The following is a 16,813-nucleotide window of genomic DNA, read 5'->3' on the forward strand; positions in this document are numbered from 1 at the left end:
AAGGGTATTTAGACCCTCTACAGTACAGAACGGGGTCTTTCCATCTCCCCGTAGTTTGGTGGACCCTGATGTGTCAGATTAATAAATCCCTTTGTTTTTGCATCGACTCTGGAGTCTGGTTCTCAATCGGGCTTCCAGGAACAGGCTCAGGCGATCACAGTCGAATAGTTCAGCTTCCTGGTAGCAGCTTTCCTAAGCCAAATGACAAACCTCTTGTATCTCTGACATGTCGGGGCCTCCCTGGCAATCCAGGTTTCGCCTTAACAGCTTCACACCACGGCCTCTCTAAGCTTCTATACAGGGCACCCCCCCCACACACACACACACATACACGCCTGACCTCGGTGGCTTCCCAAAGCTGTGGAGAGAGAGCCCACAACCCACCCTTGTATCCTTCACTGTAAAGGCAGAACCACCTGACCAAAGCTGCCAAGTTCTGCTGCCTGCTGGGGCTGGAACATGGTCGCCTCGTTCAGTCACACCCTCAACAGCTCTCTTGTGTTGGTGGAGTTCCCTTCACTTCCTTAGCTCTCCTGGAACTCACTGTGTAGACCAGGCTGGCCTCAAACTCCGATGTCCCCCAGCCTCTGCCTTCCCAGTGCTGCCGTTAAAGGTGTGCACCAGCAAGCCTGGCCATAAGTTTCTCTTTATTCCTCTTCACTCTGATTCTTTTTTCACAAGTTGGTAGCTTAGGTGGGTGGGGTCTTGCGCTGATGTCACCACTCCCTTTATTCCACCTGGCATCAGGCTTTTCTTTATTCTGTTTACACTTCCTGGCCCTCTTTTTCCTCAGACTGTACCTTTTGTGTTTTTCCTTGCTCAGCCTGCTCCTTTTCACTATAGAGCTGCATAAGTGTGGCCACTGAGAACCAATCCTCACAGTCAGTGCTAGGCTGTCTGGAAATCTCTTCTGCCACAGCTGTCAACCACAACCCTTCAATTAGCCTCAGGCAGACATCAGCTGCGTTCCTCACCAAAACATCCCAAGAAGATGGATCTCTAGGCCACATGTTCATGTTCTCCTCTGCAACCTCTTCAGCCAGGACCCACAGTCACCCTCAGCACCACTCTCTTCCACACTCCTACTAGTGTGGCTCCTTAAGCCGTGTGCAAAGTGTCCACTCACTTTTGTAGTCCAAAGTCCCAGGGGTCCATATTCCTCCCGGCAAAAGCATGGTCAGGCCTATCTCAGCAATGCCCCAGCCCTGGTACCAACTTCTCTTCTGTCTTAGGGCTTTTACTGCAAGAAGGACACCATGACGACAACAAAGCATCTCACTGGGGCTGGTAAACAGTGCAGACGTTAATTCATTACTGTCATGGTGAGACAGAGAGAGACAGAGATAGAGACAGAGAAAGAGACAGAGACAGAGAGAGAGAGAGAGAGAGAGAGAGAGAGAGAGAGAGAGAGATATACTGGCCTTGTTTAAGCATTTGAAATCTCTACACCTACCTGCAGGGGTGCACACTTGCTCCATCAAAGCCAAACCTCCTAATAGTGCCACTCTCTAAGAGTCTATGGGGGACATTTGCACTCAAACCACCACACCATCTGATCTTGACAGGCTCAGGGCTAGGAGCCCGATACAGCGGGGAAGCAGCAGGCACAGCAGCAGGGACAAGAAGCTTAGAGCTCACATCTGCAGCTGAAGCACAGAGCAGAGCAAACAACTGGAAATAGTGAGGCCTTGAACCTCAAAGCTCACCCCCGAGGAGGTACTGCTCCAGCAAGGCGCTTCCTCCTAAACCTCCCCATACGACTGCCAACCACTCAACTGTCTGCGTCCACTGGGGACATTCTCCTCCAAACCACCACATTATGACTGTATCACTCTGAAAAGACTCCACCTATTCCTCCCCTTGCCTCTGAGTGCCCCATCCTTCTTTTCAGCAATATACTGCTTTATAGCTCAGGCTGGCCTGGAACTTGTAATCCTTCTGCCTCAGGCTCCCAAGTGCTGGGATCATAGATGTGGGCCTCAAGGCAAAATTTAGGGATTTTTTTTTTTTGGAGCGAGGAAAGGGAGTTTGAGACAGGGTTCCTCTGTGTAGCCTTGGTTGTCCAGGAACTCCCTCTGTAGACCAGGCTGGCCTCAAACTCACAGAGATCCACCTGCCTCTGCCTCTGGAGTGCTGGCATTAAAGGCATGTTGCCAGGTGTTGTGGCAGACTCTGGAGGCAGAGTCAGGCATGAATTCGAGGCCAGCCTGGTCTACAAAGTGAGTCCAGGACAGCCAAGAGTACACAGAGAAACCCTGTCTCGAAAAACAATCCAAAACAAAAAACACAACTACAAAAATGTGTGGCACCATGCCCAGCTAGTTTAGGGACTTTGACATGGGTATTATTTAAGGTAAGCAACTGGGTGGTGAATCACAAAGGACTCATCCGAAGGGCCATAAGACCTACTAACTGAGGCATGTTCCCAGACCCATTCCCCTGCCCCCATCCCCACGTTTGGCATATGTGTCAGGGCTCATTATATTTTCTTGGAACTCAATACATAGACCTTGTTGGCCTCAAATTTGCAGGGACCCTCTTGCCTCTGCTTGGCATGTATTTGGATTCCTGGTGTTGGTCACCACACTCAACTAACCCTGTGACTTGGTAGGTTTTCCCCCTTTCCTTACAAAACCTTTCTCTGTCTCTCTGTCTTGGTCTCTCTGTCTCTGACTCTCTGTCTGTCTGTCCCTGTGTGAATATGTAGCTTTGGGTGTGTCAGAGGAAAACTTACAAGAGAAAGTTCTTTTTTCATCTACCATGCAAGTCCTGAGGATTGAACTCAGAATATCACGTTTGGTGGCAAGCACCTTCACCTACCATCTTTGCAGCCTCCTTGCTTTGTTCTAAGCTCCCAGGACTGTGGTGACTTGTTAGAAACAGCAACAGGAAATGGATCCAGTGGGGTGGGTTCAAAGTGGGAGCTCTGTGCTGAGCACAGACATGGCCATGTGACACATGCTGAGTTGGAGTCTGGGCTCAAGGGTGCCTTTGACTTCTGAGCCAGGGGCCTGGGAACCCTGGAAGACACTCATGAGCTTGTAAGGGCCAAGGCAGACCAAGACCCAGAACACTTTCCAGTCCTGGCTGCCTGGCAGGACTCCGGTGCATGCACGTCCAAGGCTTGGCAGAACTAGCTTGTGTATGGCAGCCTGCAGCTGCGACATGGAGGCTCCAAGCCCTGTCAAGGGACAGACAAAGACCAAGTTGGGGGCTGGCCGAAGTCATTCAGCAAAAGAGGCTGAGGAAGACTGGCTGGGGAGGAGTGAGGGCCTAGGGAGGAAGGCAGCCCAGCCCCTTCAGGTGCTGAGGCAACATGGAACCACAGGAGGGTTGGCCCGAGAGGCATCGAGGTGAAGATGGACCTCTGCTCAAGGTTCTTTGGACCCTGAGAGATCATGGAGGTTGGAGTCCAGGAAAAACAAAAACATGGCCAGCGGATTCCCGGTGAAGAATGAACTCTGGGACATCTCTGCCAGCCCCTCCCTGCCTTTTCTTCCCACCATCCCACAACTTCCCAGGGCACCGGGTCACTTGGACCTTACTACTTCCAGCTCTTCAGTCCACAGTTCAGACTATAAAGCTGTGGGTGCAGCTGAAGCAGGCTGGACAGGAGCCCGTTGGGTTGGGTCCACTGCCCCAGGCTCTAAGGGGAACCTGGCCAGACCCTTCTGTCCTCAGGGACAGAACCTGGAGGTGCCACAGAGCTGCTGCTGCTGCGGATCTGGGAGGAGCTGGTGAGTGACAGGGCCTGAGAGACAGAAGGGAACGGGAAGGAAATGAGTGGATAGTATTATTAGACAGGGCTAGGATGAGCCAGGCCTCGGGGCTCATGCCTGTAGTGCAGCGCTCAGGGGCCTGGGTGCAGCCTGGGCTGCAGATGGAGATCAGGTGCGAACATAAAATGACATAGCGGCACAGACGGAAGAAGTGGGGTCAGAGCATGACAAAGAGAATGGAGCCAGTCCCAGAGACAACCAGGTAGAAATCAGAGCTGGAGAGCAGCGGCAGGCTGGATCCATGCGGAATGGGGGCTGGGAGAGACCAAAGGCAGGGATGAGAAAATGGAGATGGAGATGTGGAGACAGCGCCTGAAATGAGGAGTCACAGAGTTGAAGGGACAGCGACAGGGGAGAAATAGAGGTCAAGAGGGAGGTGGAGAAGAGGGTGGCCTGAAGAGCCCAGGAGTCAGGGAGGGCCCTGACCAGGCAGGCCAGGACTTGAGCTAGACCTGCCCCTGCAAGGGAAATTTTTTAATTAGCATTAAAGCAACCAGAACAGCAGAGCTCTCTAACTCATAAGTGCAGGTCGACAGGTATTCTAGCCCAAGGTCCCAGATGATAAGTCACAAAGAATGCGGAGATAAGAGACAAAGGCCTACTGAGTGTTCCAGGGACCGGCTGGCCATAAAAGATAGGGAGGATACACAAGGACAAATTCCTGAGAGAAGCAGGTACCGGACATGATCAAGTGAGTAATGAGCCAAGACCCCTCATCCAATTTTATGGTGTTTGCTTAATCCTCTTTGAGGCCCGCACACAATGTTCCAGGTTTGAGTTTAACCAGATGTGTTGTCAGCTCAGATAAAACATCTACCCTCGGGTTTCAAGAAAAACAGGAACTAAAGACTGTTCCCGTATGATTAAGTCTGAGCTTACCCCAGATCTGCCTACGCAATTTGCTGATGTTCAAATGTTTGAAATAACAATTGTGTGTAGCCGCGCTGAAACTTCCCACTCCCCCGACCCTTGCCCATATAAACCACAAACCCCTGGGCTTCTGGGTCGACCCCTCTGTCTCCTGCGTGAGATACGTGTCGACCCAGAGCTCCGCCAATAAACTGTCTCATGTGTTTACAGCAAGACGGTTGTTTGTGTGTCTTTGGGTGCGCGCCATCCCGAGGCTTGAGTGAGGGTCTCCCTTCGGGGGTCTTTCATTTTGGGGGCTCGTCCGGGATTTGTGCGACCACCCAAGACCCCCAAGGACCCCTTGGAGGTAGGTCTGTGTGAGTTTTATGTGTCTGAGTGCGGTGCTGCTGATTTCGTGTCTTGGTTTCAGTTTCTGGCAGCTGCCGCTGTGGGCCGTAAGGACCCAGTGGCTGCGGAGGCAGACGTGCTAGGGCCGCAGGCTGCAACCCTGGGGGACGCCCTAAGGATAAAGGGGAGTCAGGAGAGCCTGACTGCCTCTTTTCGGGATGAAGGAGACGGAGTGCTCCTTCTTGAGGGGAAGGTGCGGAAGCCTACCCCATCGGAATTTGTGTTCGGTTGGTTGTACAAGTCCAGACTCGGATGAGTGTGCTTGGATGTGATAGTGTCTTGTGTATTTGTATTGTTTTTGTGCTTCTTGTTTTTGAAATGGGACAGACTGTGACAACCCCTTTATCTTTGACTTTGGACCACTGGACGGACGTTAGGGCAGAGGACATAATCTATCCGTAAAAATTAAGAAAGGACCCTGGCAGACGTTTTGCACCTCAGAATGGCCGACTTTCCATGAAGGCTGGCCACCTGAGGGGACTTTTGTTTTACTTGCTATTAGAGCTGTCAGAGCAATTAATTTTCAGGAAAGATCAGGGTCACATCCAGACCAACAGCCTTACATCACCGTGTAGGAAGATTTGGCCCGTTACCCACCCCCGTGGGTCAAGCCCTTCATCCCACCTCGCCCACCTAGCTCCTGAGTCTTGGCGGTGCGAGAAGGCACCGCGGAAGAGAAATCGAAACCATGGCAGAGTGGAGGAAGCGAGCCCAGCGCACCACCGGAGCCCATCCCTAAAATATATCCTGACATAGCAGAACCTCATGAATGGCCCATGTCCCTGCTCCCACCATATCCCCGAGTTCCCCACCGGCAGCCCCAACCTCAGCCCCGCCCGCGGCTTCCGGGGCAATGGGTGATGGACCCTCGGCGGGCACTGGGAGCCGCCTTGGAGCAACCCCTGAGGGGCCTGATTCCACCGTGGCTCTGCCCCTTAGTGCTGTCGGGCCGGCCCCACAGGCAAAAAAATGCGTTACAACTCCTACAGTATTGGCCTTTTTCTTCCTCTGATCTCTATAATTAAAAAAAACTAACCACCCACCTTTTTCAGAGAACCCTACGGGACTTACAGGTCTGATAGAGTCCCTGATATTCTCCCACCAACCCACGTGGGATGACTGTCAGCAGCTTCTGCAGGTTTTATTCACCACCGAGGAGAGAGAAAGAATTCTCCTCGAGGCTCGAAAGAATATCCGAGATGATGCTGGACACCCCGTCCAGACCCTGGCCGAAATAGATGAAGGATTCCCCCTGACCCGTCCTCAGTGGGACTACAACACGGCAGAAGGTAGGGAACGGCTGTCCATTTACCGCCGGGCTCTGGTGGCAGGTCTCAGAGGGGCCGCGAGGAGGCCCACCAATTTGGCAAAGGTAAGAGAAGTCATACAGGGAGCGACCGAGCCCCCCTCGGTGTTTCTAGAGAGGCTCATGGAGGCTTACTGGAGATATACCCCTTTTGACCCTACATCAGAGGGACAGCAAGCCTCTGTAATCATGGCTTTCATTGGACAGTCAGCACCTGATATTAGAAAGAAACTACAGCGCATTAGCGCATTGAGAGATTGCAAGATTATACCATCAGGGATGTGGTAAAGGAGGCTGAGAAAGTTTAGCATAAAAAGGAGACAGAGGAAGTGAAACAGGAAAGAAAAAAAGAAGGAGAGAGCTGAAGATAAGGAAGGAGAAAAGAAAAAGAAAGCTGAGGATGAGGAAAGAAAAAAAAAGGAGAGAGCTGAGGATGAGGAAAGAAAAAAAAAGGAGAGAGCTGAGGATGAGGAAAGAGGAAAGAAAGAGAGAGCTGAGGATAAAAAGGAAAAGAAAAAAGGCAGAAAAAGAATCTGGTAAGAATACTGGCCACAGTGGTAGGAGAAAGAAGGCGTCAGGAAACAGACAGGCCTAGGCAGACAGGGAACCTGGGCGACAACAGAAGGCAGGGGCCAAGGAGACCCTTAAAAGATTGAACACTGCCACCTGATCTCAAAGATGCCTTCTTCTGTCTGAGATTGCACCCTAACAGCCAATCCCTGCTTGCCTCTGAGTGGCAAGACCCTGAAAACAGAAGAACTGGACAGCTTACGTGGACGAGATTGCCCCAGGGGTTTAAAAACTCCCCCACCCTATTTGATGAAGCCCTGCATCGGGACCTTGCCCCTTTCCATGCTAATAATCCCCAGGTGACTCTTCTACAGTATGTAGATGACCTCCTATTGGCTGCAGAGACCCGTGAAGAATGCGAGCTTGGGACTCAGAAAATCCTGGCTGAGTTAGGTGAGTTGGGGTATCGGGCCTCTGCCAAAAAGGCACAATTGTGCCGGACTGAAGTGACATATCTGGGATACAACACCTTGAAAGATAAACAACGGTCACTCACAAAAGCCAGGAAATGGACAGTGAATCAGATCCCGACCCCAACCACCCCTTGCCAGGTAAGAGAATTCCTGGGGACTGCGGGATTCTGCAGGCTTTGGATTCCCAGGTTCGCCATTCTGGCGGCCCCATTATACCCTCTAACAAGAGAAAGGGGGGAGTTCACTTGGACTAAGGAACACCAATTGGCTTTTGAGACCCTTAAAAAGGCACTGCCACAAGCCCCTGCCCTAGCACTGCCTGATCTGAACAAGCCTTTTACTCTGTACATCGACGAGCGGAAGGGGATTGCCAGGGGGGGGGTCCTCACCCAAACTCTAGGACCCTGGAAGAGCCCAGTGGCCTATCTGTCAAAAAAACTGGATCCTGTGGCCAGTGGGTGGCCCTCTTGTTTGCGGGTGATAGCAGCAACGGCTGTATTGGTAAAAGATGCTGATAAGTTAACCATGGGCCAAAATGTGATAGTGGTGGCCTCCCACGCCCTCGAGAGCATTATCAGACAACCACCAGACCGTTGGATGACCAACGCCCGGATGACCCGCTACCAGAGCTTGTTGCTGACAGAGGGGGTGACCTTCGCTCCGCCCGCCATCCTTAACCCTGCCACCTTGCTACCCGAAGCTGGCGAGACCCCAGTTCATCATCGTAAAATGATACTGGCTGAAGAAACAGGGACTCGATCAGACCTCACTGACCAGCCGTGGCCTGGGGTAAAAACTTGGTTCACTGACGGAAGTAGCTTTGTGGTAGCAGGTAAGCGGAGGGCTGGGGCAGCGGTAGTGGACGGGAAGTTTGTCATCTGGGCCAGCAGTTTACCAGAAGGGACGTCGGCCCAAAAAGCTGAACTTATTGCTTTGACCCAAGCACTAAGACTGGCAGAGGGAAAGGCTACCAATATCTACACTGATAGCCGGTATGCTTTCGCAACAACTCGTGTCCACGGAGTGATTTATAGACAACGTGGGATGCTGACTTCAGCTGGCAAAGACATTAAAAATAAAGAAGAAATTCTTAGTTTATTAGAGGCTGTTCATTTGCCCCGCAAGGTGGCGATCATCCATTGTCAAGGACATCAAAAAGGGACTGGTCCTATAAAAAGGGGGAACCGAATGGCTGACCAGATGGCCAAAGAGGCGGCACAAGGACCAATGATTCTAATAGCTAAGGTTATGCCCCAACAGGCTGAGGGGATTCCCGAGAGAAGAATCCTCATAGAGGAAGAGGGGCTAGAATACCTGGCTAGTATACACCGCCTTACCCACCTAGGGCCCAAGAAGATGACAGAACTGGTCAATAAGTCTCCCTATCACATCCCCAGACTACAAAAGACAGTAGAGGATCTGGTTAAAAAAAAAAAAAACTGCAAGGCTTGCGCTCTCACTAATGCCGGTTCCAGCAGACACTGTGCAGAAAAGCGCTTGCGGGGAGATCGACCTGGAACTTATTGGGAGGTTGATTTCACTGAAGTCAAACTGGCCCGATATGGTAATAAATACCTTCTAGTTTTCATAGACACCTTCTCGGGGTGGGTCGAGACATTTCCCATGAAAAAGGAAACGGCAAATGTATTGGCCAAAAAGATACTTGAAGAAATCCTTCCCCGGTTCGGGATACCTAAGGTAACTGGGTCGGACAACGGGCCTGCCTTCGTCACCCAGGTAAGTCAGGGACTGGCCAGACAATTGGGGATAAATTGGAAATTACATTGTGCTTATAGACCCCAGAGCTCAGGACAGGTAGAAAGGACGAATAGAACTATAAAAGAGACCTTAACAAAACTGACCTTAGAGACCGGCGGGGGTGATTGGACAGCCCTTCTCTCCCTTGCCTTGTTCCGGGTATGGAACACGCCTGGACCGTTGGGACTGACACCCTTTGAGATACTGTTTGGTGCACCACCACCTCTGTTTGAAATCCTAGAGAGTGTGGCGTGTCCTGATGACAGTTTTGTGCCTTCCACCCATCTTTTAGCCCATTTAAAGGCTCTCGAGACGATCAGGCGAGAGATTTGGGAACAGCTGAAAGATGCCTACACTGCTAGAAACCCTACAGTTCCTCATCAGTTCGAGATTGGAGACGCCGTCTTGGTATGGAGACACGGAGCTGGGAATCTCAAGCCATGGTGAAAAGGACCCTACCTGGTACTGTTAACGGCTCCAACTGCCGTTAAGGTAAAGGGAATCCCCACCTGGATCCATGCTTCACGTGTGAAAAGGGCTCCTCCTGAGACTAGTCAAGATAAATGGATCCTGGAAAAGACTAATAATCCTCTTAAGCTGCGTCTGCGTCACAGACGCAACCCTAAGTCAGGACAACAACCCTCATGCCCCGATGCAACAGACTTGAGAGGTGATCAATAAAAAGGGGAACAAAAACAGGCTAGATAAAAGACAGAGGGACAAAAAAGCTCAACAAGGCCGGTTTGAGTCCTGGCTCACCCGGTCCCCCTAGATGACTATCCTATTTTCTGCTTTAGCTGGGCCAGTGTTGGTAATTTGCTTGATTTTAATTTTTGGCCGGTGTATAGTAAATAGGTTACTTGCTCTTATTAAAGATAAAATTAGTGCTGTTCAACTGATGGTACTAAGACAACAATACCGATCAATAAGTGACCCCGACAGGGCAGAGTATGAATCTTTTAGTCTAGAATAAAATAATACTCAAAAATTAGAACAGATATTCTAAGATTAGAATTATCAAGTAGAAGAAGAGGGGAATGCAAGGGAAATTCTTTAATTAGCATTAAAGCAACCAGAACAGCAGAGCTCTCTAACTCATAAGTGCAGGTCGACAGGTATTCTAGCCCAAGGTCCCAGATGATAAGTCACAAAAAATGCGGAGATAAGAGACAAAGGCCTACTGAGTGTTCCAGGGACCGGCTGGCCATAAAAGATAGGGAGGATACACAAGGACAAATTCCTGAGAGAAGCAGGTACCGGACATGATCAAGTGAGTAATGAGCCAAGACCCCTCATCCAATTTTATGGTGTTTGCTTAATCCTCTTTGAGGCCCGCACACAATGTTCCAGGTTTGAGTTTAACCAGATGTGTTGTCAGCTCAGATAAAACATCTACCCTCGGGTTTCAAGAAAAACAGGAACCAAGGACTGTTCCTGTATGATCAAGTCTGAGCTTACCCCAGATCTGCCTATGCAATTTGCTGATGTTCAAATGTTTGAAACAACCAATCGTGTGTAGCCGCGCCAAAACTTCCCACTCCCCCCGACCCTTGCCCATATAAACCACAAACCCTTGGGCTTCTGGGTCGACCCCTCTGTCTCCTGCGTGAGATACGTGTCGACCCGGAGCTCCGCCAATAAACTGCCTCATGTGTTTACAGCAAGACGGTCGTTTGTGTGTCTTTGGGTGCGCGCCATCCCGAGGCTTGAGTGAGGGTCTCCCTTCGGGGGTCTTTCACCCCTGGGCAGCTCCTGGCAGGCCTCCTTGCTCCCAGGACGGTCCTTTATTCCCTTAGGGGAACCTGCGCAGAATAGAGGTCCAGCTGTTGGGACAGCTGTGTAAGGTGGGACTGGAGATGGAGTTTCTTCGGGAGCAGCTGTCGCCATCCTGGAAGAGGAGCAGGAGGAAGAGGAGGAGAGCTGTGTTGAAGAAGAGGACAAAGGGCCCCGAGGCAGGCAAGAGGACGGACACTCAGGGGCCGCCTATCCAGCCCAGCTCCTCCCTGATGTTGAGATGACCATCCGAGGTGATTTAGAATCAATGGTGCTCCTGCAGCAGATTGCTCTCCCCAAAGATGTGCAGTGGCAGATCCTAGCAATGGCCTGGGTGCTGTGGGCAGGGCCCGTTGTAGAATACGGAAGGCACAGAAGCCATAGGTCTGTCTGTCGAAATGTTTCCAGTGTGGCCCGGACATGTGGGAAAGATTAAGCTTTGTCACAGGTGGAAGCAGTCTTGGCAGGCTTTACCCTTGGGGTACCCCATGAATACCTTGTGACAGACAGAGTGGAGACATCCTGGGCCTGGAATTCAGGAAGCCTACCTGGGAACCCAACCTGGACTATTGTTTTTCTAATTGACCCTCAACAGGAGAAGGAGACCGCCCTTCCCACGTGACTGAGGCAGGTGGGGAGGAGAGAACAACAGGTTCAGCCTGGGCTTGAGGGTATGTGGAGCAGCCCACATGCTGGTCCAGCACACAGGCCAGAGACACCTAAGGACCCATCCTGTGGAACAGATACCAGAAGGTTCACTCTTTTGTCCCTTTAACCTTTTTTCCTTCTTGTGTAAGCTAGTTGGGCTGTATAATAGAGTTTTTTTTTTTAGTCTAATTTATTTATTTATTTTTCTCCTTAATTTATTCTTGTTACATCTCAATGGTTATCCCATCCCTTGTATCCTCCCATTCTTCCCTCCCTCCCATTTTCCCCTTATTCCCCTCCCCTATGACTGTTCCTGAGGGGGATTACCTCTCCCTGTATATAATAGAGTTTAATTGTTAAGAAACAGAGCCAACATGAACACCCAGTGCTGGCAACGTGATGGAGTGTAGGCAGACAGGACACGGGAATTTAGTATAAAATCTATTAGTAATAATAGTATCGAGTTTGGCGGTTAACAGGATTTCAACAGCGGTCAACATATGCCCAGGGCTCCAAGGAAAGATGGGTCCACCATGTCTGTTTTCCTGAGGCCACATCAGGTCACAGCACCTACGCTCATCAAACTCAGTCTTGGAGACGTGAACACAGTGCTGGCTAAGGAGGTGGACATAGAGCCTGTTTACCAGCTGATCTCAGCAGCTGCCCACAGTGCCTGATGTATCCTGACTACTCATTGCTGGACCTTCAGTGTCAGGGTCCCTGAGCACGCCCCTCCCTCCCAGCGTCTCCCAAGGACGAAGGCAATAGAGCCAGCAGAGGAAGAGAAGCTTCCCAAAATGTCAGCCAAGACAGGAGCAGACCTGGGCCGTAGCTCCACCCGCTGAACCCACAGAGGGTCCTCCTGACCCTTCTCTTGCAGACAGTGGAGATCATGGCCACCCAGCCTCTCAGCTTTGGATCACAGCCTTCCCAGGACACATGTCTCCTCCTCTTCCATGCTCAGGAAATGAAGCTGCGTCTGAGACAAATGAAACAGCATGTCTGTCCTCGGGACAGAGGCCGTGATGGTGACTGGAGGGATAACCCCCTTCACAGTGTTTGAAGGTGTGTCTGTGTGTTGTCAACTGTTAATTTGTAACAACCTGGGAGCTAAAGGCCATCAGGACTTTGGTATTGTCCTTTCTATGGTCCATCACTGGGTTTTCGATTGTGTAAATATTCCTCCTTCCTCACCTGCTAAGGCAATCTAGAATTGTGTCAGAGATTGTCTTGCTACTGCCTGGATGGAATAAAGATCTGATGGCCAATACTGGGCAGGAAGAAGAGGGCAGGGCTTCTGGGCAGAGAGAAGGATGCTGGAGAAGAAAGGAGAAGTGAGAAATTCCAGAGGGGAGCCAGACAGGAGCAGACATGGACAGCAGCAGAGCAGAAGGGTAGAGAGCTCGCCACAGGGCAGCTTGTAGGTAGGAGAGCCTGGTTCAGTCAGATGAACTAGCTGGAGAGTGGCCCAGCAAAAGGCCTAAGCTTTACACTATACTAAAGCCTCCAGGTCTTTATTTATACTGATGGTGGGTCCACAGATTGTCGCAATACAGGTGACGGGCACACAACAGAGTTCTCACATCAGTTGTGACCCAAATGGCCCCTTAGCTCCAAGTGGGAGTAAATCCTACTTGACAGACGCCACACTGGCAAACCCAGGCAACCAGCTGTGTCACAGAAGGAAGAATGCTCTAGTTGGAGACTCCAGGGCTTCCCTCTGTGATGAAGGGAGTTCCGAGGCCAGGACACAGAGAGGCCCTCACAGGAGACAAGGGGTTCCCATCACTCTTGGTCAAAGTGGGGCATGGAGGGCTGAAAACTACCTCTAGGAAGGGAGAGGAGGAGGAGGAGTCCTGACCACAGGCCTGGTCCCCAGCTCACGGGACCCTGGGAGGTGCTCCTGCTGGAAGGACGCTGAGCTCACAAGGCAGCAGAGCTGACATCAGAGTGGCCGGCCTGAGAGCAGTGCTGGATCTGAAGCTCTTCTCCACAGAGGGGAACAGCGTCATCAGCAGACACCATGCAGCCCCTCTCAGACCCTCCACACACTGGGAGCATCCTCCTGCAAAGATTCCTGCTCACAGGTGAGGGAGCCAGCCCTGGGGCTAGGAGGGAGGAGGATGGGCAGGGATGAGATAGGGCCCCCTGGGGAGAACAGAACCCAAGAGAGGGCACAGGCCTTCTGCTTGGTGTCTAGGAGAGGACGGGAAGAGGGACAGACGCTCCACACAGGAAGCCTTCAGTGAGGGAGAATTAGTAAGAGTTAGAAAGCTCAGTGCTCCCTGGGCGACAGTAATGCTCATTTGCTTCATGGTCTTCCCCTCCCTTTTTTTTTTTTTTAATTAATTTATTCTTGTTACATCTCAATGGTTATCCCATCCCTTGTATCCTCCCATTCTTCCCTCCCTCCCATTTTCCCCTTATTCCCCTCCCCTATGACTGTTCCTGAGGGGGATTACCTCCCCCTGTATATGTTCATAGGGTATCAAGTCTCTTCTTGGTAAAACCTGCTGTCCTTCCTCTGAGTGCCACCAGGTCTCCCCCTCCAGGGGACATGGTCAAAGGTGAGGCACCAGAGTACGTGAGAAAGTCATATCCCACTCTCCACTCTACTGTGGAGAATGTCCTGTCCATTGGCTAGATCTGGGTAGGGGTTTAAAGTTTTACGGCCTGTATTGTCCTTGGCTGGTGCCTTAGTTTGAGCGGGACCCCTGGGCCCAAATCTGCCTATCATAATGTTCTACTTGTAGGTTTCTAGGACCCTCTGGATCCTTCTACTTTGCTAATCTCCCATGCTTCTCTCATCTAGAGTCCCAATAGAATGTCCTCCCCTCTGTCTCAGTTTCCTGGTAAGTGAAGGCTTTCATGGGACATGCCCCTGGGGCTAATATGCAGTTATAAGTGAGTATATACCATCTGAGTCTTTCTGCTTCTGGGTTAACTCACTCATTATGATCATTTCTAGCTCAATCCATTTATCCACAAATTTCGGGAATTCCTTGTTTTTAATAGCTGAATAGTATTCCATAGACGGGCGCTGTAACCACACCAGGCTGACTCTCCACACACAAGTAAAACAGTGCTGATCAAACTCTCGATGGAAGGGATTGGGCACACACACACACACACACACACACTCTCTCTCTCTCTCTCTCTCTCTCTCTCTCTCTCTCTCACCTGCACAGGGAGGTAAGCCTTTTTAAGATACCTGAGCTCTTAATACTGATACTCTTCAAGCTACTCCAAAACAGAGAAATTGATGGAACATTACCAACTCCTTTCTATGAGGCCATAGTCACGTTGATACCTAAACCCCACAAAGACCCAACAAAAAACAGAGAATTTCAGACCAATTTCTCTTATGAACATTGACACAAAAATACTCAATAAAATACTCGCTAAACAAATACAAGAACATATCAAAGACATCATTCCCCATGACCAGGTAGGCTTCGTCCCAGGCATGCAGGGATGGCTTAACTAAGGAAAGCCATCAGTGAAATCCACCATGTAAACAAACTGAAAGAGAAAACCACATGAGCATCTCCTTAAATGCAGAAACAGCATTTGACAAAATCCAACACCCATTCATGTTTAAAGTTCTGGACAGATCGGGAACACAAGGCACAAACCTAAAAGTAATAAAGGCCAAATACAGCCAGCCCATAGCCAACATCAAATTAAATGGAGAGACAGTCAAGGAAACTCCTCTAAAATGGGGAACCAGACCAGCCTGCCCGCTTTCTCCATATCTCTTCAATATAGTTCTTGAAGTTCTAGCCAGAGCAATAAGACATCAAAAGGAGATCAAGGCGATCCAAATGGGAAAGGAAGAAGTCAAATTATCCCTATTTGCAGATGATATGATAGTCTATATAAGTGACCCCCGAAATTCCACCAGAGAACCCCTACAGCTGATAAACACCTTCAGCAAATTGGCTGGACACAAAATTAACTCAAAAAAGTCAGTATCTTTCCTATATACAAATGACAAACACGCAGAGGAAGAAATTAGGAAAACTACACCCTTCACGATAGCCACAGGCAATATAAAATATCTAGGAGTAACTATAACCAAGCAAGTGAAGGACTTGTTTGAAAAAAAAAAACTGTAATCTCTGAAGAAAGAGATTGAAGATGACACCAGAAGATGGAGGGATCTCCCTTATTTGTGGATCGGGAGAATTAACATAGTAAAAATGGCCATCTTAACAAAAGCAGTTTACAGATTAAATGCAATCCCTATCAAAATACTTACAAAGTATTTTGAAGACATTGAAAGATCAATTCTCAACTTCATATGGAAAGATCAATCTCAACAAAAAGCCCAGAATAGCTACTCCACTCCTTGGAGTGAACTCAGAAAATGCTCCACCATACATACAACACAGACAAATGCACAACCATGTTCATAGCTGCCTTATTCATAATAGCCAGAACATGGAAACAGCCTCAGTAGAAGAATGGATAAAGAAACTGTGGTACATTTACACTATGGAATACTCCTCAGCTATTAAAAACAAGAAATTCCTGAAATTTGTGTACAAATGGATTAAACTGGAAATGATCATAATGAGTGAGTTCACCCAGAAGCAGAATGAGTCAAATGGTATATATTCACTTATATGTAGACACTAACCCAAGGGACATGTCCCATGAAAGTCTTCACTTACCAGGAAAGTGGGTCAGAGCGGAGGACATCCTATTGGAACTTTAGGTGAGAGAAGCATGGGAGAATAGGGAAATAGAAGGATCCAGAGGGTCCTAGAATCCTACAAGAAGAACCCTATGCTGGGCGGATCTGGGCCCAGAGGACCTGCTCAAACTATGGCACCAGCCAAGGACAATACATGCAGTAAACTTCAAGCCACTACCCAGATGCAGCCCATGGACAGGACATTCTCCACCGTTGAGTAGAGAGTGGGGACTGACTTTCACACGAACTCTGGTGCCCCTTGATGGGGAGGCCTGGGGACACTGAGAGGAAGGATAGCAGGCTACCAAAAAGAGACTTGGTACCCTATGAGCATACACAGGGGGAAGAGGTCCCCCTTAGTCACAGACATAGGGGAGGGGAGTAGAGGGAAAGAGGGAGGGAGGGAGGAATGGGAGGATACAAGGGGTGGGCTAACAATTGAGATGCAATATGAATAAACTAATAAAATATTAAAGGAAAAATGATACCTGAGCTCCAACAGAGATCACCCCAGTCTGTCCTCACAGGGCCTCATCACCCTGAGCAGAAAGAGAGCAACAAGGACATCTAGTGGCTGAGGCCAGGGGTTGACAGGAAGCAAGGAGAACAC

At 49.8% G+C, this 16,813-nt stretch overlaps 1 protein-coding gene across 3 annotated transcripts in view; it reads left to right on the forward strand.

The window, feature by feature from the left end:
- Nucleotides 1-13,020: 13,020 nt before the first annotated feature.
- Nucleotides 13,021-16,813, forward strand: part of LOC311591352 (cell adhesion molecule CEACAM1-like) — a 35,751-nt gene continuing 31,958 nt past the window's right edge. Inside the window, exon 1 of one of the 3 annotated variants that reach the window (XM_084770871.1) lies at nt 13,021-13,591. Coding sequence is in view for 1 of the 3 variants with exons in the window: in XM_084770869.1 (XP_084626995.1) it covers nt 13,528-13,591 (64 nt within the window). In the remaining 2 variants the exon portion in view is untranslated. Of the gene's footprint in view, nt 13,592-14,336; nt 14,409-16,813 lie in introns of those variants that run through there. The other 2 variants (XM_084770869.1, XM_084770870.1) reach the window with 2 other exon arrangements.

The sequence above is a fragment of the Acomys minous genome, assembly GCF_964271855.1.
Source record: "Acomys minous genome assembly, chromosome: 20".
Lineage (NCBI taxonomy): Eukaryota > Metazoa > Chordata > Mammalia > Rodentia > Muridae > Acomys > Acomys minous.